Source organism: Scardinius erythrophthalmus (assembly GCF_964197995.2).
Source record: "Scardinius erythrophthalmus genome assembly, chromosome: 23".
Lineage (NCBI taxonomy): Eukaryota > Metazoa > Chordata > Actinopteri > Cypriniformes > Leuciscidae > Scardinius > Scardinius erythrophthalmus.
This window is the reverse complement of record NC_138243.1, coordinates 4,849,483-4,875,522: the sequence shown is the minus strand read 5'-3', so window position 1 is coordinate 4,875,522 and position 26,040 is coordinate 4,849,483. Positions and strand designations below refer to the sequence as shown.

At 41.0% G+C, this 26,040-nt stretch overlaps 1 protein-coding gene across 4 annotated transcripts in view; it reads left to right on the top strand.

Moving 5' to 3' along the window:
* The first annotated feature begins 7,585 nt into the window (after nucleotides 1–7,585).
* Nucleotides 7,586–26,040, top strand: part of pam (peptidylglycine alpha-amidating monooxygenase) — a 55,212-nt gene continuing 36,757 nt past the window's right edge. For 2 of the 4 annotated variants that reach the window (XM_081354349.1, XM_081354347.1), the window contains exons 1-5: nucleotides 7,649–7,889; nucleotides 17,210–17,625; nucleotides 17,921–18,041; nucleotides 19,965–20,022; nucleotides 22,205–22,292. In XM_081354349.1, the coding sequence (XP_081210475.1) occupies nucleotides 17,534–17,625; nucleotides 17,921–18,041; nucleotides 19,965–20,022; nucleotides 22,205–22,292 (359 nt within the window). In that variant the 5' untranslated portion in view covers nucleotides 7,649–7,889; nucleotides 17,210–17,533. Of the gene's footprint in view, nucleotides 7,890–17,209; nucleotides 17,626–17,920; nucleotides 18,042–19,964; nucleotides 20,023–22,204; nucleotides 22,293–26,040 lie in introns of all 4 variants that reach the window. The other 2 variants (XM_081354348.1, XM_081354346.1) reach the window with 2 other exon arrangements.

Here is a 26,040-nt window from a genome sequence, read left to right as displayed (position 1 = left end):
TATAAAGTCAGAATTGCGTGATATAAAGTCGCAATTGCGAGAAAAAAGTCAGAATTATGACTTTATATCTCGCAATTCTGAGAAATAAAGTCAGAATTGCGTGATATAAACTCGCAATTGTGAGATAAAAAGTCGCAATTATCTTTTAAAATGTTTTATTCAGTGGCGGAAACAAACTTCCATATGATTTTGACCACTTCATTGAGGGGTTTTTTTTTTTTTTTTGTAGAAAGACTCTTTTTAAAAGGTTTTCGTTTTTTATAAATTGTATCTTAATTTTGATCAATGTTTTATCAACCAATTACCTGTATTTAATAAATGAGAAGGAATATAGCAGACAATGTAATAAGGCACCAACACGATCACTTACATTGCACGTGAACTGGAGGGCGCCGAAACTCAGCTTGTGCCTCACAGATTTTAGAAATATAGGCTATCTGTTATAGAAAGTTTGAAATGTCTACTTTTAAACGAAAATATTCAAAACCAAAAGAAATAGGCTACTCTCTGATTATGTAATCCATATCTCCAATCTGTAACGGATGACAGACAGGATGTATATGCAACAACGCTCTTTATTGAAAACACACAGATGGTCAGAAACACAGCACACAGATGATCGCTAACTCAGCGGGACAGGTGGGCGGACACAAACGCTGATGGTGTGGTGACGCAGGGACCTCGGTGGGCAACAGGTGCTGGTGCAGTGATCCAGTGGTAATCCCTCGTGAAGTGCTAGATGAATCCGTGAAGAGTGCAGAAATCCAGGAAGACACGACGACGACAGGAAGATCCAAACGGCACGGGGAACACAGGAACAAGCACGGGAAACACACCAGGAAAACCACAACGATCTGACAACATGAGACACCAGTTACTGAGCTTATATAGGGACATACAATTGAAACCAGCTGGCGCTACTGATCACTGATAATCAGTGACCACGCCCACAGACACACACACACACACAACAGCACGTTAGACGAGAGAGAGACAGTGAATTCATGAACCGTGACAGTACCCCCTCCCCTAGGAACGCCTCCTAGCGTTCCCCGACGGACTTACCTGTCGATTGTAATCATCGATAAGGGAGTGATCCAGAATGTCTCTAGCAGGAACCCAACTTCTCTCCTCCGGACCGTAACCTTCCCAGTCCACCAGGTACTGAAATCCGCGTCCCCTCCTTCTCGAGTCCAGAATACGGTTAACCGAATAAGTTGGTTCCCCATCTACGAGACGCGGCGGGGGGGGAACCGGGACTGGCGGATTAATGCGTGCCCAAAACACAGGTTTAATCTTTGACACATGAAAGGCGGGATGAATTCTCCTGTACGCAGGAGGAAGTTTGAGTCGGACTGTCACCGGACTAATGATCTTGGTGACAGGAAACGGGCCGATGAATTTGGGAGCAAGTTTATTAGAAACGGAACGGAGAGGAATGTTCTTGGTTGAAAGCCACACTTTTTGACCAACGACGTATACGGGAGGCTTCGACCGGTGGCGATCGGCCTTAGCCTTGGTGCGCGCCCCCACTTGGAGAAGAGTCTCACGGGCTCTAGTCCAAGTGTGGCGACACCTCTGGACGAAGGCGTGAGCGGAGGGGACCGCGACTTCGGATTCCGTACTAGCAAAAACTGGTGGCTGGTAACCTAAACTACATTCAAACGGAGTAAGGCCCGTGGATGACACTGGTAATGAATTGTGGGCGTACTCCACCATAGAGAGTTGTTGGCTCCAGGAGGAAGGATTCTTGGAAACCAAACATCGCAACACTCTCTCCAGATCTTGGTTGGCTCTCTCCGTTTGACCATTGCTCTGAGGATGAAACCCCGAAGAGAGACTGACAGTCGCCCCCAGTAACTTACAAAATTCTTGCCAAAATTTGGACACAAATTGGGGACCCCTGTCGGAAACCACGTCCATCGGGAGGCCATGTAAGCGAAAGACGTGATCTATGACAGTTACCGCTGTTTCCTTGGCTGAGGGTAATTTGGGCAAGGGAATAAAATGAGCCGCCTTCGAGAACCGGTCCACGACAGTCAAAACGACCGTCTTGCCCTGGGAGGGCGGGAGGGCGGTAATAAAATCTAGCGCAATGTGGGACCAGGGTCTCGAAGGGACAGACAGCGGTTGGAGTAACCCATCCGGGGGTCGATTGGAAGTCTTACCAGTGGCACAAACTGAGCAAGCCAAAACAAAACTGCGGATGTCGCGAGCCATTAATGGCCACCAGAATCGTTGCCTAACCAAAAAACTGGTGCGATTTACCCCTGGATGACATGCTATGCTGGAACAATGACCCCACTGAATGACGTCGGACCGACACCCCTCTGGCACAAACAAACGATTCGGTGGGCAATCAGGCGGAGGCGTTACCCCTTCTAAGGCCTTCATGACCTTCGATTCGACCTCCCATCTGAGAGTGGAGACCACTAATGTCTCGGGTAAAATACACTCGGGAGTAGACGGGCGTTCGGATTGGTCAAAAATACGAGATAAGGAATCGGGTTTGATGTTTTTGGAACCCGGGCGGTACGAAAGAGAAAAATCAAAACGTCCGAAAAAAAGTGCCCACCGAGCCTGCCTAGAGTTGAGTCTTTTGGCGGTTCTGATATATTCTAGGTTCTTATGATCGGTCCATACGATAAAAGGTACCCCTGACCCTTCTAACCAGTGACGCCACTCTTCCAGCGCTAACTTGACTGCCAACAATTCTCTATTACCAATGTCATAGTTACGTTCGGCAGGTGATAAACGATGAGACAAAAACGCGCAAGGATGCATCTTGTCGTCTGTGGAAGAACGTTGGGAAAGAACTGCTCCTACCCCCACCTCTGACGCGTCGACCTCCACCACGAACTGACGTGATGGATCAGGGGCAACGAGGATGGGAGCCGAAACGAAGCGGCTTTTCAGTTTGGCGAATACAGCTTCCGCTGTATCGGACCACCTGAACGTCGTTCTGGGGGAGGTCAAGGCAGTCAGAGGCGCGGCTAGTTGGCTGAAATTGCGAATAAAACGCCGATAAAAATTGGCAAACCCCAGAAACCTCTGCAGGGCCTTACGGGAATCTGGACTTGGCCAATCTATCACAGCCTTAACCTTGTCAGGATCCATACGCATTCCCTCAGACGAGACGATGTGCCCTAGAAAAGGAACAGACTGTGCATGAAAAACGCATTTCTCCGCTTTGACAAAAAGCCCATTCTCTAGCAACCTCTGAAGCACTCGTCTGACGTGCTGAACGTGTTCCTGGAGAGAAGATGAAAAAATCAATATGTCATCCAGGTAGACATATATGAACTGGTCAACCATATCTCTCAGCACGTCATTGACGAGTGCCTGGAAGACCGCTGGGGAGTTGGACAGCCCGAAGGGCATGACCAAGTATTCAAAGTGCCCCCTGGGGGTATTGAACGCGGTCTTCCATTCATCACCCTTCCTTATGCGAACCAAATGATAAGCGTTACGTAAATCCAATTTTGTGAAGATGGATGCTCCCTGTAACCGCTCGAAGGCTGAAGACATCAGCGGCAAAGGATAAGTATTCTTTACCGTGATGTTGTTCAACCCTCGGTAATCAATGCACGGTCGCAGAGATCCATCCTTCTTCCCCACAAAAAAGAACCCCGCCCCCGCTGGAGATGAGGAAGGTCTAATGAATTTGGATGCTAGAGAATCAGAAATATATTTCTCCATAGCCTCCCTTTCTGGAACAGAAAGTGAATATAACTTGCCCTTAGGCGGAGACTCACCTGGCACTAAGTCTATGGCACAGTCATAGGGACGATGTGGAGGGAGAGAAGCAGCACGAGACTTACTGAACACTTCTCTCAGGTCCTGGTACTCCCCGGGCACGTTAGACAAATTCACCGCCTCCTCCTGGAAAACAGACACAGGTACAGACGAACACGCAGACACAAGACATGACTCATGACATGTATTACTCCACATAGAAACAGAATTGTGACCCCAATCGACTCTGGGATTATGTAATGTGAGCCAAGGATGTCCGAGTAAGATGGGTGCGAGAGGTGAGTTCATGAGGTGGAATGATATTGTCTCTGTGTGGTTGCCAGAAGAGATGAGAGTGATGGGTTCAGTAATGTGTGAAATGTCAGGAAGTGGTTGTCCATTAAGAGCCTTGACAGAGATCTTGTACGGAAGAGGGGAAATCGGAATGCGAAGATGATGAGCCAGTTCTGAGTCCATAAAATTACCTTCTGCCCCCGAATCCAGTAAAGCCTTGGTGTCGTGAGTGTGGGTTGCCCACCTTAGTCTTACCGGAAGGAGAGTAGCTGATGATGGTGATGATGAGGTCTTCTTGGCGGAGATCCCACCCGATAGTAGCCTCGTTGTTACTACCGGGCTTGATCTTTTAACGGGCACGAGTGGATGAAGTGACCCGCCTTCCCGCAGTACAGGCACAGTCCTTGGGACCTCCGCCGTTCTCTCTCCTCCCGGGAAAGCCGAGCTCTACCCACCTGCATGGGCTCGGGATCACACACGGGACTGACCGTGTCCAGGTTCTCCAAACGCGGGTTCTCCATACCGCGAAACGGAGGGTTCTGTTGGAAGCGACCCATTCTGCTCAATCGAGCATCCACTCGCAACGCCAGCTCAATGAGTCCATTTAGACTGCGTGGAAGGTCCAGCATGTAGATTTCCCTCTGGACACGGTCAGCCAACCCATGCAGGAAATGATCCCACTGCGCCTCCTCGTTCCATCGGCACTCTGCAGCCAGGGTGCGGAACCGGATGGAATATTCCGACACCGAGCCGTTACCTTGGCGGAGATCGGCGAGTAGTCTGGCCGCCTCCCTACCCGCCACCGCACGATCGAAGACCCTCTTCATCTCCTCGGAGAGTGCCTGGAACGAGGCGCAGCATGGATCTTGATTCTCCCACACTGCCGTTCCCCAGAGAGCCGCCTTGCCGGACAACAGTGTCAGCACGAATGCCACCTTCGACTGTTCTTGACTGAACGTCAGTGGCTGTAATGAAAAGTGCATAGAACATCGGGTCAAAAATGCTCTGCAAAACTCCGGGTCACCTGAATATCCCTCTGGTGTCGGTAGTCTCGGTTCGCGCTGCTGGGACGGCTCTGGTGGATTGGGCTGAACGGGCAGTGTGGGCGGCGCAGTGGGAACTCTTAGCTGTTGGAGTTGTTGGGTGAGCTCGGACACCTGCGTCACAAGCGCTTGGACCGCCCGACCTGTGTTGGAGATGCTCTCTTCCTGGGTGTCCATTCTCGCGATGCTTCGAGTCGCAAACTCGTCCCAATTCGTGGCGCCTGCTACATCCATGGTAGGTCAGATCGTTCTGTAACGGATGACTGACAGGATGTATATGCAACAACGCTCTTTATTGAAAACACACAGATGGTCAGAAACACAGCACACAGATGATCGCTAACTCAGCGGGACAGGTGGGCGGACACAAACGCTGATGGTGTGGTGACGCAGGGACCTCGGTGGGCAACAGGTGCTGGTGCAGTGATCCAGTGGTAATCCCTCGTGAAGTGCTAGATGAATCCGTGAAGAGTGCAGAAATCCAGGAAGACACGACGACGACAGGAAGATCCAAACGGCACGGGGAACACAGGAACAAGCACGGGAAACACACCAGGAAAACCACAACGATCTGACAACATGAGACACCAGTTACTGAGCTTATATAGGGACATACAATTGAAACCAGCTGGCGCTACTGATCACTGATAATCAGTGACCACGCCCACAGACACACACACACACACAACAGCACGTTAGACGAGAGAGAGACAGTGAATTCATGAACCGTGACACAATCCATCTCTGGCGTTCAATGGGAGTCCGCATCGTCAACTTCATCTTTGGAGCGACACAGAAAACACCAGTTTATTAATAAACAATTAAATGTCTCCTTGCTATTTTAGACACATTCATAATCATTACTTTTACCGGTTCTTTGTGGCAAGCTTTATGTGTGCGGTCGTGCGCTTGAGTGTGGCTATATTACGTAAACACTCATATCCTGTTTAAGTAATTAAAATAATATAGCCTACGATTTGTCCACGAATGGCTTTATATGAAAAACTACTAGTCGACTAGAAAAAAAAAAATAGTCGGAGGCAGCCCATATTCCGCATATTTTCGAGCCAGGCAGCAGGCAATTCTGGGTTGAGCGAGCGACCCTGCAGAATGAGCGAGTGGTGCGCAATATTCAGAAATGCGCTCTGATCGGAACAAACCCGAACCACATGCTGAACTTGCGCAGAAACATCAAAATAGATAACAGCTTTTTAAAATTGTTTTAAAAACTAAACATTTAGACTATTTTAGCACAAATGATGAGCTTATTGCTATTTTTTTATAATTCTTGACAAACTTAGAATATATTAAAAGTTTTTTTCTTTTTGAAGAAAAGTTTTGGGTGGGCCTGTTAAAAAGTGGGTGGGCCTAGGCCCGTCAGGCCCACCCATAACGCCGTGCCTGTGACAAACTGCGACTTTCTTGACTTTCTTGACATAATTATCTTTTAAATTGACAAACATCATATGTGTAGTTCAGGGCACAGTTCAGACGGAATAAAAAGATAAGTTGTCTCTCGCTATTGACTTCCATACATATTTTTTCCGAAATAAGGTCCCATGAGCCGGAAGCGGAGGGGCGGGACTTAGGCTCTCTATATTGAACCAAGGGCAGGGTTTTACTCTAGCGCTCCTCCTCTCCATCTCTGCTCATAGCAGACTAAATAACGGTTTGAGGGGAGTGGTTAAGCGTTTCCCAAACCAAGCCGTCAAACCTGCGTCATCAGGGAAGGTCCTCCAATGCAGAGGGGAGGGGCATTTTCAGATTTTGATTAAAGATTATGAAGCCAAAAAATTTTTTGTGTGGATTGACTTGCATGGATGAATTGTTCACCACAAAACGATCAATTTAGGCAAACAAAGTAAATATGGTCAATTTTGATTTCATGTGGACTTTAAAGATTAATAATACAAATAATAATAATAATGTGCACGGATAAATCATGATACATAAATACTGTACATTCCTTAAAACAACAAGTTTTATAAGAATTTATAAGAATTGTACATTTTGATTTCATTGGGACTTTAAACTGAAATTAAATAACAGGTACTTTGGCTTGTTCATCGTATTTATTTTCCTATAAAAGCAACAGAATTGAAATGACATTAAATTTATTTGCAACTGAGCACTTGAGAGTGAATCACGAGATATTTTGACAGCACATTATTTCACTTTTCTCTTCCTACTCTCGTCTATTTTCAAGGCAAAGAGTTTGGATTCTCAAATCTTTTGACCACCAAAAAAAAAAAAAAAAAGATTAATTTAGTTTCGTTAAGTGATCTGAAGCTTACAAATCCACGCCAGTAAGTGGCGACAAAAGAGCGTGTTATGAGACTTTATTAAAATATGCACATCTACAAATTCAATTTAAAAATCATTTATTTTATATTAATTTATTTACATTTAAACGTGTATATTTGTCAATTTAAAAAGTGTTTTTTTCTATTTTTACATTTGAAATATTAAATGTATAGCTTAGTCTAGTTTAATTTTAATGTCACTCTCCAAGCACTATCACGTGGTTTTCTCACTCATGAACTCACGTATCGATTACACTGGTCTGACTGAACACTGAACGTGACAAAACAAGAACAGAAAATTAAGGTAAATAACCGCCATGTTTCTGAACATAGTATAAACATCCTCCGTTCCCTTTTAAGTCTTTCACAAGCCTGTCGTTTCATCATATGAGTGTTTTCTCAGCTTTTGAACCGTTTCACTGAAGTTCACTGAACTTCACACGACGTCATCGGTTAGCAAAGCAGCCTAGCCATTTACAGCATACTTTCGGATTTCATACTGAAAACTGAATATGTAAGATTTAATTACTTACTTATTACAACTGTTACGAAATTGTACTTTAATGTGAAGACTACTTTTATATTAAAATCGAGCTTTTATTAAATGAGAGCTATAGATGTGACTATAGATAAGATACATCTGTTGCTTTAAATGTTTATTAAGGTTTTAATTAATTCTAAATGATCGTCATTAAATAAATAATTGTGCCATTTATTATTTTTGGGCTACTGTTTGTTGGATTCAAGAGGTCAGAAGTATATTATATAGCAGTATATTTAACTATGGGCATGGAGTACATTTTATCCCTGTGTGACCCAAACCCATCTGTGTGTGTTTGCTGCCATAAAGCTCGTCTCTGACCACAGGACCCAGTCCCGTGTGTAGGTCCAGTGTCTGACCGCTGAATATGTTGGAGTGTGTTCTTGGATAAGCGCAGAGGATTTTTAATAAAAATATGTGGAGGTGGTGGTGCTGTTTTTTTAAGGCTTTCTGACCCCAAGACTTTAAGAAATTATAGACACGTCCTCTTCCAGGCAGATTCGTAACATCTTTAGTTGGAATGTTTTAGTTATTTCCCTGATGATGGAATGGGGATTTCCTATTACTTTAGCTGTTTTCTTACAGCCACTTTCTATTTTGTGAAGCTCAACAATCTTTTGCTGCACATTAGAACTATATTCTGTGGTTTTCCTCATTGTGATGGATGATTCCGGGAATTTAGCCTTTGTGTGTCCTCATATTCATACTTCTGTGAAACAAGAAGTCATAGCTGGACAATTTCATGTTCATAGTCACCCATATGCACTAACATTTTATTTGAAATATGAATCCATTTTTAATAGGTTGTTATGTAAACATACCTTGATGAAACCAACATTGAGTTGATGGAGCTCTCACCTAATGAGCTGATGATCGGAGTCAGGTGTTAAATAAGAGAGACCGACAAAATGTGCATTGGATCCCAGGACCAGGATTAAAAACCACTGATATTGGGTGTTTCAGGTCTTGTGGTCTCTACTAATGAGCTGATGAGTTACAGTGAGAGAGGTTCAGAGACGGCTGTTGTCACGGTCTTGCGACCACAGATAGCCAGCGATAATCGCATTTATATTCTCCTCTTTCGCTTCCTCTTTTTTCAGCGAATATAACCACGATTGCCAAAGCACGATTCATCTTGCTCTGTTTGTTCACCACTAGCTCATGCTGATGACTGTTTACTCTTCTATACTAACTTGTGTCGTAGCCTATGATTCAATAGGTGTCATCATCGTACAGTCTACATACATGCCATACCCTAGAGCCATGTCGTACAGTGTGATTTGTAATGATCTTATAGGATTGCCGAAATCGCACAGGTTGTAGCTGGTTTTACACAAAAACATCTCACTGCTTGTAGCTGTTAAGATTTTTGTATCAATATATATAGCCCCTTTGTATCTCAAAACTTCAAATTGTGTGCTGTTACTTTGTGTTCCCTTTGAAAAACAAACCAACATGAAAATATTATTGTGTGCACAGTGAAAAGAGAGGGGGGTAATCTAGAAAGCGAGGTTAATTTACCGTCACAAATACCCTGAACTCTCGGTTGATTAACCCAAAGCTTGCTCACTCGAGGTATGCAGGTCTCAACACCTGCAGTAAGTTCAGTCAACCTGGAGTATGAAACTCAGAGTTTCTGTGACCACACAAAAGGGCTTTTCACACTTGAACTAGTTAACCCTGGGTCATCTTAAATCCCGGGTTAAAGGGAATCCTGGGTTATCTATTCACGTTTCACACTGCTCATAATTTATTACTGCTCATTAACTGTTAATCCTGGGTATTCATAACTGCTGTTTCACACTGTATGTTCGTAAATCCTGGGTTTATGTCCTCATTTGCATAGGTGCGATGTCAGTGTCACTGATTGGGCAAACGCAACACATAACGTGTTTGCATAAAGACTCTAGCGTTGCACATTTTTCCTATTATACGCAGAAACGACTGTTTATACATTGTGCTGTGTTTCCTTGACTGCTCAAAACCCGTGAATATAAGGCACACGATTGGTTGTCGGTTGCTAAGCATCTAGTTGTAACGTTCTAACACCGCATCGTTTCACACTACAAGTTTGGCAACGCAATGTGGAGTTAACACTGCAAAAGCTGTGCTAACCCTGGAGCAGGGTTTCATAACCCCGGGTAAAAAGCTGTGCTAACCCTGGGTAAAAAGCTGTGCTAACCCTGGAGCAGGGTTTCATAACCCCGGGTAAAAAGCTGTGCTAACCCTGGAGCAGGGTTTCATAACCCCGGGTAAAAAGCTGTGCTAATCCTGGAGCAGGGTTTCATAACCATGGGTAAAAAGCTTTGCTAACTCTTGAGCAGGGTTTCATAACCCCGGGTAAAAAGCTGTGCTAACCCTGGAGCAGGGTTTCATAACCCCGGGTAAAAAGCTGTGCTAACCCTGGAGCAGGGTTTCATAACCCTGGGTAAAAAGCTGTGCTAACCCTGGAGCAGGGTTTAATAACCCCGGGTAAAAAGCTGTGCTAACCCTGGAGCAGGGTTTCGTAACCCTGGGTAAAAAGCTGTGCTAACCCTGGGTAAAAAGCTGTGCTAACCCTGGAGCAGGGTTTCATAACCCCGGGTAAAAAGCTGTGCTAACCCTGGAGCAGGGTTTCATAACCCTGGGTAAAAAGCTGTGCTAACCCTGGAGCAGGGTTTAATAACCCCGGGTAAAAAGCTGTGCTTAACCCGCTGCTAAATTACAAGTGTGAAGCACTCCTTTACCCGGGGTTAAAAGTGTTGTTTAGAACGACGATAACATGGGGTTAAGCGCAGTGAAAAGCCCTAAAGACATTCTCAACTGAGTGCCGAATCCAGGAGTCATCATGGAAACGGACTCTAAGAACTTTCTGCTTTCTTTTTCTTTTGTTTATTGCCGATGTGCATTCTTAGTGTATATCGCCACCTACTGTGCAGTTGTGCAATCGTTTTTTTAAATCTTATCTTTTAAATCTTAATCAGTTTTTTTATTACTGAATACAAAATATATACTTTTGGTTTAATGCTTATTCTAAATTTAAAAAAGAAAGCTTGATTAAACTTTAAGAAAAACAGTCAGTGCTTGCAAAGATAATATGGCCTATGTTTAGCCATTTTGCTTCCACATTTCTTGTAAATACGTTATATAGAAAATGTAACAACAAAAAAAACACTTTTAAATTGCAGATCCACAATGTGTCAGATGAGAATAAAATAAATTTGAGTAAAGTAAACATTGCTTTATGTTATAATAGTGCTTTATAATAGCCTGACTAAATAAATAGGCCTAGGCTATATTATTAACCATATATATGCGTAATCTGTCACGGCCACTTGAGTCTCATCAATAGGGAACGCTGGAGTGAACGCACCCTGGAACAGAAGCTGCTCCAGAGCTTCATGCTGAACATACCCTGAGATTTACCTCAGTTTTTGGAACTGAAAGTTGATTTTATCCTCTTATTCTATAATCATATTTATAATCTGTAGTCAGTTATGAGTGTAATGTGCCACTGAATGTTATGTAAGACCAGTGCTATTATATGTATTTGATCACACAAACGGCCAATTCTAAAAATAAAAATTAACCTCACGGAATAAATGTGATGCGTTCTGGGAAAACCCGTCGGATGTTTTCAGGAAGATCAAAAAATAGTTTGAATGTAATTTTTTAGTCACAGTTTATTTTTCATTAAATTATTATTCTATGACATCTTGTCAATCATCTCTGAGAATATCTTGAAACCAGCTCTCATATGGTATCAAAACCTGTAATAGGTCAAATTTCACCATATGATGGGTTTTTCCCGATCGCATCACAAATGTATCTTGGGGCACTAACACGAATACTGCATCAACAGTGGCATCTGTAACAGGAACCCTCTATCTTTGCATGATGCTTTGTGCACGCCGCCACCAGCTGTCAGTGTGAGTTAGTCCAACATTGAGCAGCGCAAGATAAACAAAATTAAGACCGTTTAGAGGGTAGCAAGTGTATTTGGTTGTTTGTTAGTTGGTCTACTCTGCTCTGATTGGTCAGATGGTTCAGTCTGCTGTGATTGGTCTACTCTGCTCTGATTGGTCAGATGACCCAGTCTGTTGTGATTGGTCGACCACTTACAGTTCGTGTCGGACACAAATGACCATTACCATATCTGAATTTCAGTTCCTCAGCACTTGATACACAGTGATATGAATAGGGCTGCCCCCGACTAAAGATTTTTCTAGTCGAATAGTAGTCATTCATTTAAGTCATTAGACGACTAAACGCACATTTATATTAATTTAATTGCTTAAATATATACTGGGGTGGAATATTTGGCCTATTAAGCACTCAAGCGCACACATAAAGCTCGCCGCAAAGCATCGGCAAAAGTAATGATTATAAACGTGTTGGAAAAAATAGCTGGGAGACATTTTAATTGTTTATTAATAAACTAGTGTTTTCTGAGTCAGTGTCGCTGCAAATTTGAAGTTGACGATGCGGACTCTCATCTCCGCAGTAAAGTGGACACACCTTTAGAGAGAAATGCACCTTTTATGCGGATTACATAAGCAGAAAGTATTTGTAGACATTTCAAGCTTTCTATAGATATATTTATCATGTCTGTGAGGCAAGTGGACACTTAGTTTCGGTTCATTTTTGTGCCGTGCTTGAAGTTCACCAATTATTTTACAAAAGCACTAAAAAAAATTTTACTGTGAGTTTACACAAATACCCTTTATGTTTCGAATGATGTATTGTATAATTCTTTTCTGTATGACCGAAATTAGTATTTTAAGTTGTTTCCGCTGTTATCAGGAAAAAATGCAAGTGATGGCCTCCATGTCATGCAGTAAAGCACACTCTACTTCAGCTCAAACACTTAGATGTGCACCTAATAATAGCGCACGTTTATCTAGGATAATGATAGAGTTATGTAAAGTTGCTACCACTATCCTGTTCCAAATGATAATCCATATTTGAGGTTGATGGATGATAGGTGAACGTTTGGATTTACTGCCCGACATACAGTAATTACCACAAGAACCCGCCGTTAACGATCTGTCCGTCACAGACTGCGTCACTTCGCCAATTCCTGTGGAGTTTTTCTTTTTTCTGCGACTAACCGACCAATAAAATCTTGATCGACTAACATTTAGTCGATTATTTTGAGGCAGCCCTAGATATGAACAGTATTGATGGTGTCAGTTTTACAGTCTCAATTTGAGTGCGAGTCTTCATCCTTTTGGAAGAGCATCAAAGCGGATTCGCTGTGCAGAAAAATGACGCTTCTCGACATGAATAACACCAGTTGTAATAACACCAGTCTCAGCTTGCAGATACAGTGTTTGAGGTGTTGTTTGAAATGAAGACCATAAGCTGGCATTATGCAAATTTGTTACGAAGTTATGGAACAGGAAGACTTCAGGTTTCAGAATCTTTTCTTTTTTTTTAGGAGACAATAACTCCATTTATCTGCACTTTGGTCTTTGACATTTACAAACAGCGATATTACACACTACATGAAAGGTAATATCTGAGAAGCACAATAGGGGCACTTTAATGCTGCTACTGAAACAGTGACTGCAGAGAAAGCCTTGCAACACATCAGAGTCACATCTCTCAACTAATGTCTGATCACTCACAGTATATTGTTTGTCACATGAAGCGCCACATCCTGCGTCTCATCCTGTGATGTTGCTGACTCAATGTAGGTTTGGTAACACTTTAGTTTAGGGTCAAATTCTCGCTATTAGCATGAATATTACTATGATATTGTCAGTTTATTATTTATAAAGCACATATCATTGCCCTCCCAAAAAACAAAAGTCCCCAAATTAAGTGTTTCATGACCCTTTAAGCCATGCCATTTAACATTTCATCAGTTACATGTTTATCTTGATTTATTGGATGTTTTACAGTAAAGAAATTATAGCATATATCTGGGATTTTAGGAGAAAATGATTCAGACAACAAACACTGTGATACAAGACTGTAATTCTGGATTGCTCTTGAATTTAAATACATGGCTGAATGCATCTTTAAAATAAAGCTCTTGCAAATTGAATTGTATCAACACAGAGCTACCTTGAGTTCTGAAAGCAAGTGATGATTAATTCTTAAATGCCATAAGTCAGAGTGATTTTAACTTTGTTAAAAAAATAACCAAATTCCCAGTGAAGAACTACATTACCCATGAGTTCAGAGGAGAGCTCCACCTGAGCAGCTGCTGTTACCATGGCAACGGAGTCTGCGTCAAAGAGCTCGGCAACCGCCCACTCCTGTGAAGCATCGTCAATGATGCGATCAGAGTCACTCTCCCAACATTATGCTATTTATATATTTCGATTTTAGCAATAGACCTAAATAATATTGTTTTTGCTCATGTAACCAAGCATTATAGTTTTGTTTCTCACAGTTGTTAGTCTCCAACTCCGACACTAACTGCATGGGCGTAGCCACTGTTTTCACGGTGTGTTGCTGCGTATGAGAGCGAGCGGCTTAAACACGGATAGATCAATATGGAGAGAGAGAGAGAAATAGAGACTCATGGGGACGGTAACTATGGTAACTGATGGTGAATCCTGTGGGCGTGCAGCGGTTACCATAGTTACCTCCTCAGGTCTTGGGTGTGATGATGATGATGATGTCAACCAGCATGCTAGACTGTCTCTCTCTCTCTCTCTCTCTCTCTCTCTCTCTCTCTCTCTCTCTCTCTCTCTCTCTCTCTATGAATGAGTCAGGCTGCACTGAAGCAGACGTCCCTCTCTTTTCTCCAGTTCTCTCTCGTTTTCTGTCGTGCTTCAGATCTAAATGTGACGAGCGAGTGAGGTAGGCAGTCTGTTATGAATTTTTGTCTTTCTCCTTCTCACAGACTCTATTGTTCCCTGTGCTACAGTGTGTTTAATGCAGAGAGAGTGCTTCGTGACAGAGCAGCTCCAGATAGTGCAGTGCTTTGAGCGGATTTATTGCGTCGGTGATTATTTACTGCGACTTCTGAGAGACTGTGCCGTGTGTCAGGTTGATATATGCTGGATGATCAATGGCGTATGTTTGAGAAGGTGCAGGGGATCATTATTTGTGTGTTTCTCAGAGTGGTACTTGTCTCCCGCCATCCAACATCCATCCTCATTAAAAAATTATTGGGTCAGATTTCTCTTGAAGTAAAAGGCATCATGGGCTGCTGAAAAGTAGATGTTTCCCTGGATTACAGTGGCATCTTTTCAGTTATTTGAGATTGTAGACTGCAAGTTTTGCATTTCATAACAGGTATGGATGACGTGCAGACTTGCGCGTGTGAGATGATTCATACCTAGTGAACGCACAATAGATCATGCGCTTTCTGTTTTACAGCTTCTGTTTTTTTGATATTATAAAATGGAAGATGGGATCAGTCTGTGACGGCTTAAATGCGAATGTTTTTTATGCTGACCTTTTTCTCTTTTCTCACAGCACTGATACAGTTACTATATCAGTAGCTCAAGTAGAATTGGCTTAAATTAATGTTAATGAAGAGATTTAGTGACCATTTCCCACTTATTACAATTCTTGAAGGAAGAAGAGAAGGGCCTAGTGTTGCTTTTAAAAAAGCAAACTGGTACCTTTTTCAGTCCTGTGTGATGAGAGATATTTAGAATTTATAGGCTAGTCCATTTTAAATAATACCATTTCACAAATATCACCAAATACCGTCTAGCATAGTTCAAAGACAACTGGAATAAACACTGGAAAGACAAAGGTCTTTCTTCAGAACAACTGGGAACCTCATGAAATCAAAATAAGCACAGAGAGTATTAATGAGGCTAGTGTTTCATCAGAAGGTTTGGTGTCTGATTTTTGCGGTATGATGAGCACTCAAATTCTGCATATTAAATATATGTTTTAAATGGAATATTAATCAGAAAACAAGAAATTGCTAATATGTTTGCTTAAACCTTTTGGGGGGGACAAACATCCACAGTCAGTTTTTAGAGAATTTATTTACCTCATACTGTTTTGAACTTCCTTTAAAGAATTTCTTGGAAAGCAGTGGAAATCATTCATGTTCCAAAAGCAGGGAAAGTTCACAATGAACCATTCAGTTATAAGTGCTTATGTAAAACCATGACGAGAATAATAATATTAATAATGGTTATTATTAATAAGGGTTAATGAATGGATGATGGAGTCCAGTCATCTTATAAGTGATGCTCTGTGTTGATGCTCAGAGGATATGCGATTGCTGTTTTCTTTGATTTGGAGAATGCATTTGATGCAACTTGGACGTACATTGTTTTGTTTTCACAGCTGCCTACTTTTATTGATAACTACTATCAGTGTTTATGCTGGGGAATTTAATGTCAAGTCAAGTCACCTTCATTTATATAGCGCTTTTTACAATACAGATTGTTTCAAAGCAGCTTTACAGTGATCACAGGAAAATAATGCAACAAAGTTTGTTTCTGCTATAGCATCATGGTCCAGCTTAAGTTCAGTGATGGTTCATTTTTGTTGTAAAAATGTCTTTGACATTTAACAGGGTCTGTTCCCATGAATAAATGACTTGTACAGAGGTTTATTGTTTAGAAATGTTGACGTTTTTCATGCCAATTTATTTCTCTGAGTCTCCAAGGTAAGGAATCTGAATTTGCTGTGTCTATTTGGGTGTGCATTAATTTTTTGATTATCATATGGCCCAGAAAGACCAAACAGCTCCTTGTCAATATGTTAATTTCCAACAGTGTCTGTCAAGAGGATTATTTCAGCGATTAGCTCAGCTTAGATTGAAAAACCCATTTCTGAAAGCCTTCCAGTTCTTTCCCGTCTGGTTGTTTTTTCTGCCGTTTATTTATCTTTCTTTGGTTAGGCATCATCATCTTGAGACATCTGCCATCACAAAAAGGATATCAGTCATGATTAGCGTGGTAGCGTCTGTTTTTGCATCCCATTGACACTGACTGAACGTGGGCATATTGTGATGGTGCGCTCAGCATAAACACACGACACATTGAAAATGCACTCAGCTGACGCCTCCCATAATTCCCAGGAAAGTGACGTCTCCAGCAGTCGTTCCCTGTGCACTGCTGAGGCCCCTTCACTCCGGTGTCTCCTAGGGAGCAAACCCAGAGCATTGTTATGGGAATCCTCTGTGATTAGATCATTGTGTGCTCTCTCACTTCTCCTCTCTCCACCCGTTCCCTCAGTCTCTCTCTTCAGAGACAGACTCTGTGTGCATGTATATTTCATGAATGTTGGTAGGGCGTGTAAGAATCGATCTCGCTCATTATTCTGAAAGTGCTGTTTTTTTTATTTATTTATCTATTCTTATTTTTTGACTGCTGTTTTTGCAGGTTGTGAGAGAAGCCTGATGTTGCATGTGTGATATGCTCTGCCCGGCGTGAGAACCAGAAAGCCTGTCTCCTCCGTCCTCTTCATCTCCCTTGGTGGTCATACTGTATCCGGACAGCCCTTGTTTCATTCAGAGTGGAGGCGACTGAGACGGTGGACGGTTTTATGGCACTTCTTTGAAAGAAGAGATTGAGCAAGTGAGGAGAGCGTGAGGAGAGAATAACCGGAGTGTTGCCGATGCTTATGGCGGCAGGGCAGGATTGACGCGGAAAACGCATTGGCTTACTTTCAGTTCTGTTGTTGATCGTTCTTCCATCCAGTCAGAGATGGGCATGCTGGGGTGCGGCGTATTCGTGCTTGCGCTCTTCTTTCAATGCCACAGTCACAGTCTCCAAAACCCCATGGACAGGTTCAAGAGGTGAGGCAATTCATTTCCTTTAAATCAGCATGAAACGAAAGTTCAATCTGTTTTCCAAATGCATGTTATTGTGAACATTTCATCCATGCATGTTTAATTTTTCATTGCATTTCAAGGTACACATTTACATTCTTATCAGTTCTTGCTTTCGCTGGGAATCGAACCCATGACCTTGGCGTTGCAAGCTCCAACACTCTACTGTTTGAGCTACAGGAATATCTAAACTCAAACTCATCTCAGCTCAAAATAGTAATAGCAACCACATTCACGTTGTTGTTGTTGTTGTTGTTGATAGGTTTCAGGAACATGCCTGGTCAGACCCCAATGACTGCTCGAGGACCAGGCAGCCTTTTGTCCTGTCCAATCCGTACAATTTTTCACTCGATATTCGCATACCAGGAGTAATTCCAACAGAGGTAAGAGTTCTGTACATCATCTTTGTTGTTTGCACATATCTTTAAAGGTCATGAAACCCACTGTTTCATCTCTGGTTAGTTCTCACCAGTTTTTAAAAATGCTAAAAGTGGAGTGGACGGGGGAGGGGGGAGACCGACAACACAGCAGCTTCTGATCAAGGCAGATATATTACTCTGTCAATGAGTTCAAGTTTCCCACAAAAAACGCTTCAGTTCTCCATTGCATGAATCAAAATTAGCAAATATATTATGATTCTGTAAGCTCATTGTACAATACACAAAGACACACACATCCTGTGATAGCTGTAATTTAATGCACAAATTTGCGTTTGTGCTCTGTATCAAACACACATATTCACGCCGTTGCATTTTGAAGCATCTGTCATAGGAAAGCCTGAATAAATGGACACACAGTCTCATGAATAATTATGAGACACCGATGAATCATAGATGTACAGTAGGCTCTGTTTGCACCTGGTATTAAGATGTGTTTTGGTCGATCTGATCACAAGTAGATGCCTCTAATACAGGCGTAAACTGGATCTAAAACCTTTTGAACAGGTCCACTTTAGACTGCCCACTGACCTTATGTGTAAACATTATGGGAAGCTCACTAGCCAGTTGGGATTTAGGCCTAAACTTTGTCGACTGAAGACCCAAGTTTGGTTTGAAGATGAAAAATGTATCAAGCACAATGTTCTCTCACCATTCCTGATTTCTAACACACACTCACAGCGTTTGGTGTGATCTAGCAGTTATCAGTGCAGAAACTAAAGCCGATGCTCTCGGTGTGTGTGTCCGTCGTCTGTGGTCGCGTTCATATGTGAATTGAACTTATTTTGCTTATTTTGTTAATTAAATCGAATGTTTTGACGATCAGTGCGATAGGAATAATTGCGATTTTAAATCCAGAAGACCAAAATAGTGCAAAAAAGCATAAAATTAACAATTTCCCCTTAAAAATCAGACAAGTGTTGTCCCTAAAGGCACATGTTGTATTTGAATCATAATGGTCTCCAGATGATTCATTATCTCTTGGTACTAACAGTTTTGCATGTCTCCTCACACTTTGTAATGTATAGAGCTGTACTCATTGCTGCAGATTTAAGCTACATTTTTTTTGTATGTCTGATGGTGCTGAGTGCACTGAATCTGGAGAAAGAGAGGATTTGTTAAATAAAGATCATATTACAGTGTTACAAGCAAGCCTACCTCAAAATGGTCGAAAAACAAGAATATTAAAGCTTTGGAATGGCCTATACATTTGTATATATATATATATATATATATATATATATATATATATATATATATATATATATATATATGTGTGTGCGTATATTTAATATATATATGTGTGTGTGTGTGTGTGTGTATATATATATATTCCGATTATTTTTTGTATATATAAAATTAATGCAGCTTATATAATACTACAGTTTATGCAGTAGCAGTATTTATAATAAAGTTCACCTGAATCTTGTCCCACAATTGGAAAAAATATGCATTATGTAAATATAAACTTTTTTAACATTACTAAAATATGTAGTTGTAAATAAAAATTCTTTACATTTTTAATCCAGTGTTATATGAAATGTCTTAGCTTTTGACCATTTAGTTAATAACACGTACAATGTTATGAAGTTACGTGATGCCAATTGCATGTTGTGTTAAATGGTGTACAGTATGTAAATATTTTGCAATAAGCTATATGGTTGTAAGGCCAGATGATGACTGTTCCTAAAATTTATTTGAGACACACTGTAGATATTGCTTAAAATTCAATGGGAAATGATTATATGACATTTCCTTAATGATATTTACAATGACAACATCGCCCAGAATGCATTTTGTATACATGGCCAGCAACAAATCTGTGTATGTATGGTAGAAACTGTCTAATACGTGTTTGTTTCTGAACAGTCTGACAGCTACTTCTGTATGGCTGTTCCCGTCCCCACGTCCCGGGAGGCCTACATAGGTGAGTAGATCAACAGTTTTAGATCCAGGCGCAAACATGAGAGAACAAGAACTAAGACGCACCACATGAACCGTCTACAAATAGACCAGACTTGAGACTTGAGTTCTTAAATACACAATGAATGAAACCTGCCACCATTATTTTTATGAGTGCATATGCACTGTCTTGTTTGGACAAGGAGTGGATATGAATTCACTCCAAGCATTACCCCAACCTGCATTTCATAAGCTTGAATGTTATTTGTTATCTGTGATCTCGATGATGATATGAATGTTTAATCTGGTCATGCTTTAAAGATATAATCTTGTTCAGGCCAGTCCCTCTCCAGTTTAATGTTCAGATGAGACTCACTGAGTCTCAGTGTCCTGCTGTGTGCGTAAGCAGATCTTTACACAAGTCATCCGGGCCAGTAAATCCCATGATACTGAGTAATGGCAGGCTGTTCATGTCCGTTGAATTCACCACCACAGTTCACCCTCAACACTCACTGCCATTAAAATAAATGCATGTTGAAGACCTTTGGTCTTCTTGTATAGTTGATCATTTACTGTATGGGTGGTTATGGTTTATTCAGGTTTTAGAGACTGTCTGATATTCTTTTGTATATTCTTTATCTGAATACTTTTGTAACATATTAATAATTGTAGTAGGGGAAGCGATGTACCGATTATATTAAACCAGTATAAATTTGTCAGCCAGTACAAGACTGTCATTATTGTTACTATCACAGTCGCCAGTCTTTCCTGCGGCTCTGAATCTCCATCACTATGGCAAATGTAAAATTAATGTGAGATTGCAGTCTGTATTGAGATAACAAGACAACGGACGTCTGTCTATAAAACTGTCCTGTCCATGCGAGCTGCAAGCTAAAACAAACACACAGCGAAAGAGGTGTAATCTGATTGATTGAAAATGCTTCTTTTGATGAATCATTCAGAAAGACTAAAAAAATCAGGAGTTACTGGTTTGAATTAGGGATGCACAATATATCGACCACCATATCGGTATCGGACGATATATGATCATTTTTAATATTATCGTTATCGACCCGATAAGAAAATTTGTCCAATATATTAAAGCTGATAAATAATGTATTATTTCCTTCAGCTGAGACACTTCAGATGTGCACTGTTCACCATGATGGGTTTGATTTGCTTGAAATATGATTGAAGTCACTTTGAAAAAGGAAAATACAGTTAAGTGCAACATGTGCTGTCATATAGACTACATAAAATTATAATGTGGACATTGTAATTGTGTGCTTGGGATGGTGAGACTTTTGTTTTTGTAATCAGGCTCTCAAAAATTTGGATCTAGATTTATCGGCCAGTATATCGGTCGTCAGCTTTCAAGTATAAGGAGTCAGACGAATCGTTCAGTGAATGAACTCATTGAATCAGTCCGAGCGGTTACTGAATCAACATCTCACTTATTAAACTGTGTTTTATCATTACATTCAACCATATCCGTCTTGCAGTGAAGCAAGTTGAGGGATCGTGGAAATTAATGAATTGTAACAGTTGACTGGTTGTGTGGAACTGACTTGTTTTGAATCTGTAACTGCATTAATGTGTTGTGTTACTTTGTGGTGGTCTTCAGGGAAAGCAGGTCCACCCAGACTTCTGAGAGATACATTATGTCTGTCTTGCTATCGCCATCAATCAAACATCCCATCTATTATTCATAACCACAATAGAGAGAGAGAAAGGCCTTTCCTGAAGATATCCATCACTCTTAGGACAGCATATTGATGTTCACTGTGGTTTATGCCAGCTAGCAAACAGCATTCACCCTTTCAAACTCTTCACAGAGGTTACATTCAAACCTATGCTGTTTAAAAGATGATTTGTTTTTGAAGTTGTAAATAAAACAAAGATTATTGGAAAATTTCACTTCAAAATTTCATGTTTAATTCATTGTATTACTTAATTAATTGTGAAATGCACCAGCGAGTAAACATGGTTTGAAGATTTTCCCAGTCTACAGTTCTCTGTGTTTGATCTAGGGCTCATATAGCTTGTGCCAGCTTTGCGAGTGAGATCTCTTTTAAAGAGAGCTGACTTTACAGTAGTTTGTGTGCAGAAATGCTATGACGCTGATTTATCAAGATACATTTGATTGTCTTTCAAGATGCTCACCTTTCCATCTTCATTACTGACTTCAAGAACCTTTCTCTCCTCAGTGGACTTTGTTCCTCATGCCAGTATGGACACAGCCCACCACATGATTTTATATGGCTGCAAAACCCCTTACGCCACTCAAGGATACTGGTGAGTGTGTCTCTGCTGGTTAATGGGGAAGTGTGTGTGTGATTTTATTTTTTAGCTTAGTTTTTCCTTTGATGTTTCCATACTTTATTTTGTCCCAGCTTAATTTGCAGGCACAATTGTTAGTAGCACTGTAATAACATTGTCAAGCTGGTTGGGATGCTCAAACAAAAACTGCATACATGCTGTTTCACTAGCGTTGAAATGCTGAATTTGTTTGTTTTTTAAAGAAATTAATACTTTTATTCAGCAAGGACACATTCAATTGATCAAAAGTGACAGTATGGACTTTTACATTGATACAGAATTTTCTATTACAAATAAATACTGTGCTTTCTATACATAAGATAATTTCTTTTCAAATATATTAAAATCTTGGCAAGCTCATGCATATTTTAATTCTGTCAAATAACGTCATAATTGCAGAAACGGTTTCAGTTGTTTCCTGTTAAAGGCACTGAACTCCTCTCACTGTTTAAGTATATAGCCATCTGTAAATAATCCACTGACTGTTGAGTTCCTGAAGACTGTAAACAGTGTGGCCTTGTGGGACCTTCAAAACATCGATCTCTTTGTTTGAGCGTTTGACATGTTGACCTCTGATTCAGACTGATTTTACAGGTTTGTCTGGGAACAAATGTGGGAGTGTTTGGGAAACAATTCATATTCTTGCTTCTCTGTTTGGTGATGCTAGTGGCACAAGAAACATTACCATATTAATGAGTCTCTGTTCCAGCACACGAATATTACAGCCTCACCTCCGTGTAGAAACGTGATTTCGCCATTTCCTCAAATGCAAACTTAAAAGTGCTCTAAGCGATGCCACGTGTTTTTTAGGCCAAAAAATACAGCAAACATCTCCTCACTATCCGCTAGCTGTCTGTCCCCTGAACACACTTAAAAAAAACGCGGTCTCTCTAGACACCACAGGCTCCACAAACGGCAACAAAAACAAACTGGGCTCACCCGCACCACGAAACACAACAAACAGTGTTCCAGCCAATCACTGGCAAGAAGTATTTGAGGGTGGGGTTTGGGGGGGTTAGTGTACGTACACATGAAGGGGGTGTGGAGGAGAGAGAAGCATGAAGAGGGAAGTTTGAATTATGGCCGCCACACGACCAAAGAGACGACGTTCCGATAAACAAATTGCAAAGAAGAGGGACAAGGATAAGGAACATGCGAAGTACCGAATTTACATCGGAAAAACCTTCGAAAGGTGGCGAGAACTCCGCCGGCAGAAGGGCTTCCAATCCGACATTCAGTTGCTCTGTTTTTGCAGAACAGGTAAATCCATTTTTATTTCTAAACAGACGTTCATGTTCGCCAAACCAACACAAGGATGTAATTAGCTAGAACTATGCAGTCAGCGTTAACTTTGGTGAATACAACATGTATGTTTCTAGCAGCGATCAATCTCTATTGTAAATGATCAAGCAAATTCACAGTAGGGCGACAATTTGTGTGAATGATTGTTTTCACCCACTGTTTGTTATGAATTTGAATGTTCATTTATAGGCTATTGACAACTTTGACCAAATTTGTTTACGCCGCCGCCGTTGTTTATGCTCACTGGGAAACACGAAGCTAACGTTATCATGCTATTATTGCGTCCTTGTATGGGAGCTATAGTTATAACCTCAGGTGGCGAAATGATTTTAAGATAATGTTTCTCTTTTTCTGCATTCTGTTCTGCAATATATAAAAGCATTTATCTAACTTGGCGACATTACACATTGAATGAAGTATCAGTAAAACTTAACTTTGTATGTAGTGACTACTTTGACTTTCCTTTATGTCGGAAGGGAGGGGAGGAGGGAGGAGACGGGATGAGGAGGAGGGAGGGTCTAGCTAGCCTCCGTTTTGTTTGACAACATTTCGAATGTCAACAAGAAGTTACGACTCCCGGTATCGCTTAGAGCACCTTTAAAAGAAGTGAATTCTTTCGGTGAACTAGTCATACGATTTTGAAAACGAGTCGAGCAAATGTCATTAAATCTCAAACCTCAGCTTTCCTCTGGCCTGTAATGTAACACTACTGCATTATTACCACGATTAAAATGAATTCTTTGGGAAATATGTGCAACAACAGCACTTTCCTCATTGAAAAGTGATAAAACAGCCTGTTACCGTGGCAACCGTGTGCACCTTGACGACGGTAGCATCTGAGAGATGACCTGAGGGAGGGGGAGGGGGGACGGGACGGGGGGGGGGCTCTCATCCTTTCTTCAGTTTCCATGGGCTGCGTGATTAGAAATCATTCACTTTAAAATGTCTCAATAAATATCACCTGATAAACAAACCTCAATACATGGCAACTCAAAATAAAGGTGCTAGTGAAAAATGTTTTTATTTTTATGCATGCTTTGATAAAGCTAAAATATATTTGAAATATACCGCATCTCTGCTTCATTTTAACAACAATGGCTTGATTCCCCTGCCATCAGTTTTCCAGTAGCTTCTCTCTGTAATGTATTGTAAAACATTCATCATGCAGACGCTGCAGGGAGCTTCTCGTGGCGTTTGATCTGAGGCTTCTGAAGCTCAGCATAAAAATAGGCTAATTAATATGCCAAACCTGCAAATGTCTAGAAATAGGTCATTTGAAGACAGCATGAGTCATGTGCCGCCTCAGTGCTGTGGGACCATGGGTCGTTGGGTCGCTGGGTCGTTCAAGTATTTGGATACATCTTCAAAACTAGTCAATAGAGGTTTTTACAAGGTGTTTAAATCATCAGATCTGATTAGGGCTTCAGCATAAATCTGTCAGGCAGAAATGAGAAGTTTTCTGAACTCAGGTTGGACTGAATGTTGAAAATGTAGATAACATTAAATATCCACACGACCACACCCACATTGAAATTACAGACTTTAAACTTCAAGCTTTCAACCACATAGAACCTATTGTAAGTACGGTATTGTAATGTTTTTATTTTTTATTTTTTAATATTTGTTTCTTTTCAAGTAAAAACAATCTATCTTCATTTACCGCCAAAAGGATTATGGATGAAATACAAATCTTCATATGTCTGCAAATGTTAGATCTGATCTGTGCTGACTTATAGATTTTTTTTATGATTTTATGAAATAATTAACACACACACACACACACACACACACACACACACACACACACACACACACACACACACACACACACACACACACACACACACACACACACATATGTATATGTGTTCTTTATTTGTTAAAGGTGTAACACCTTAAAAGGATAATCCACCCTAAAATGTAAATTCTGTCATCATTTACTCGCCCTCAAGTTGTTCCAAACCTGCATGAGTTTCTCTCTTCTGCTGAACACAAAAGAAGATGTTAAAGAATATGGGTAACCAAACAGACCTCCCTGACTCCCATAGTATGGATAAAAAACACTAGTCAAAGTTGTCCATCAACTGTTTGATTACCAACATCCTTCAAAACATCTTCTTTTGTGTTCAGCAGAAGAAAGAAACTCGTACAGGTTTGGAACAACTTGAGGGCGAGTAAATGATGACAACATTTACATTTTTGGGTTCACTATCCCTTTAATAAGTAATGTATAATTTCCAATAATTTGTGCTGCTCGGTGGATTTGCCAATAAACGCTATGGCTGAAAACATGCATCTGTGTGTTTGATGATAGTTTTGTTTAAGAATATCAACCAGTCTGACATTACCGGCTCAACCAATGGCATTGGAGTTTGAGGCGTGGTTATTTGCTTGCATTTACTCACATTTTTTATTTTCACAA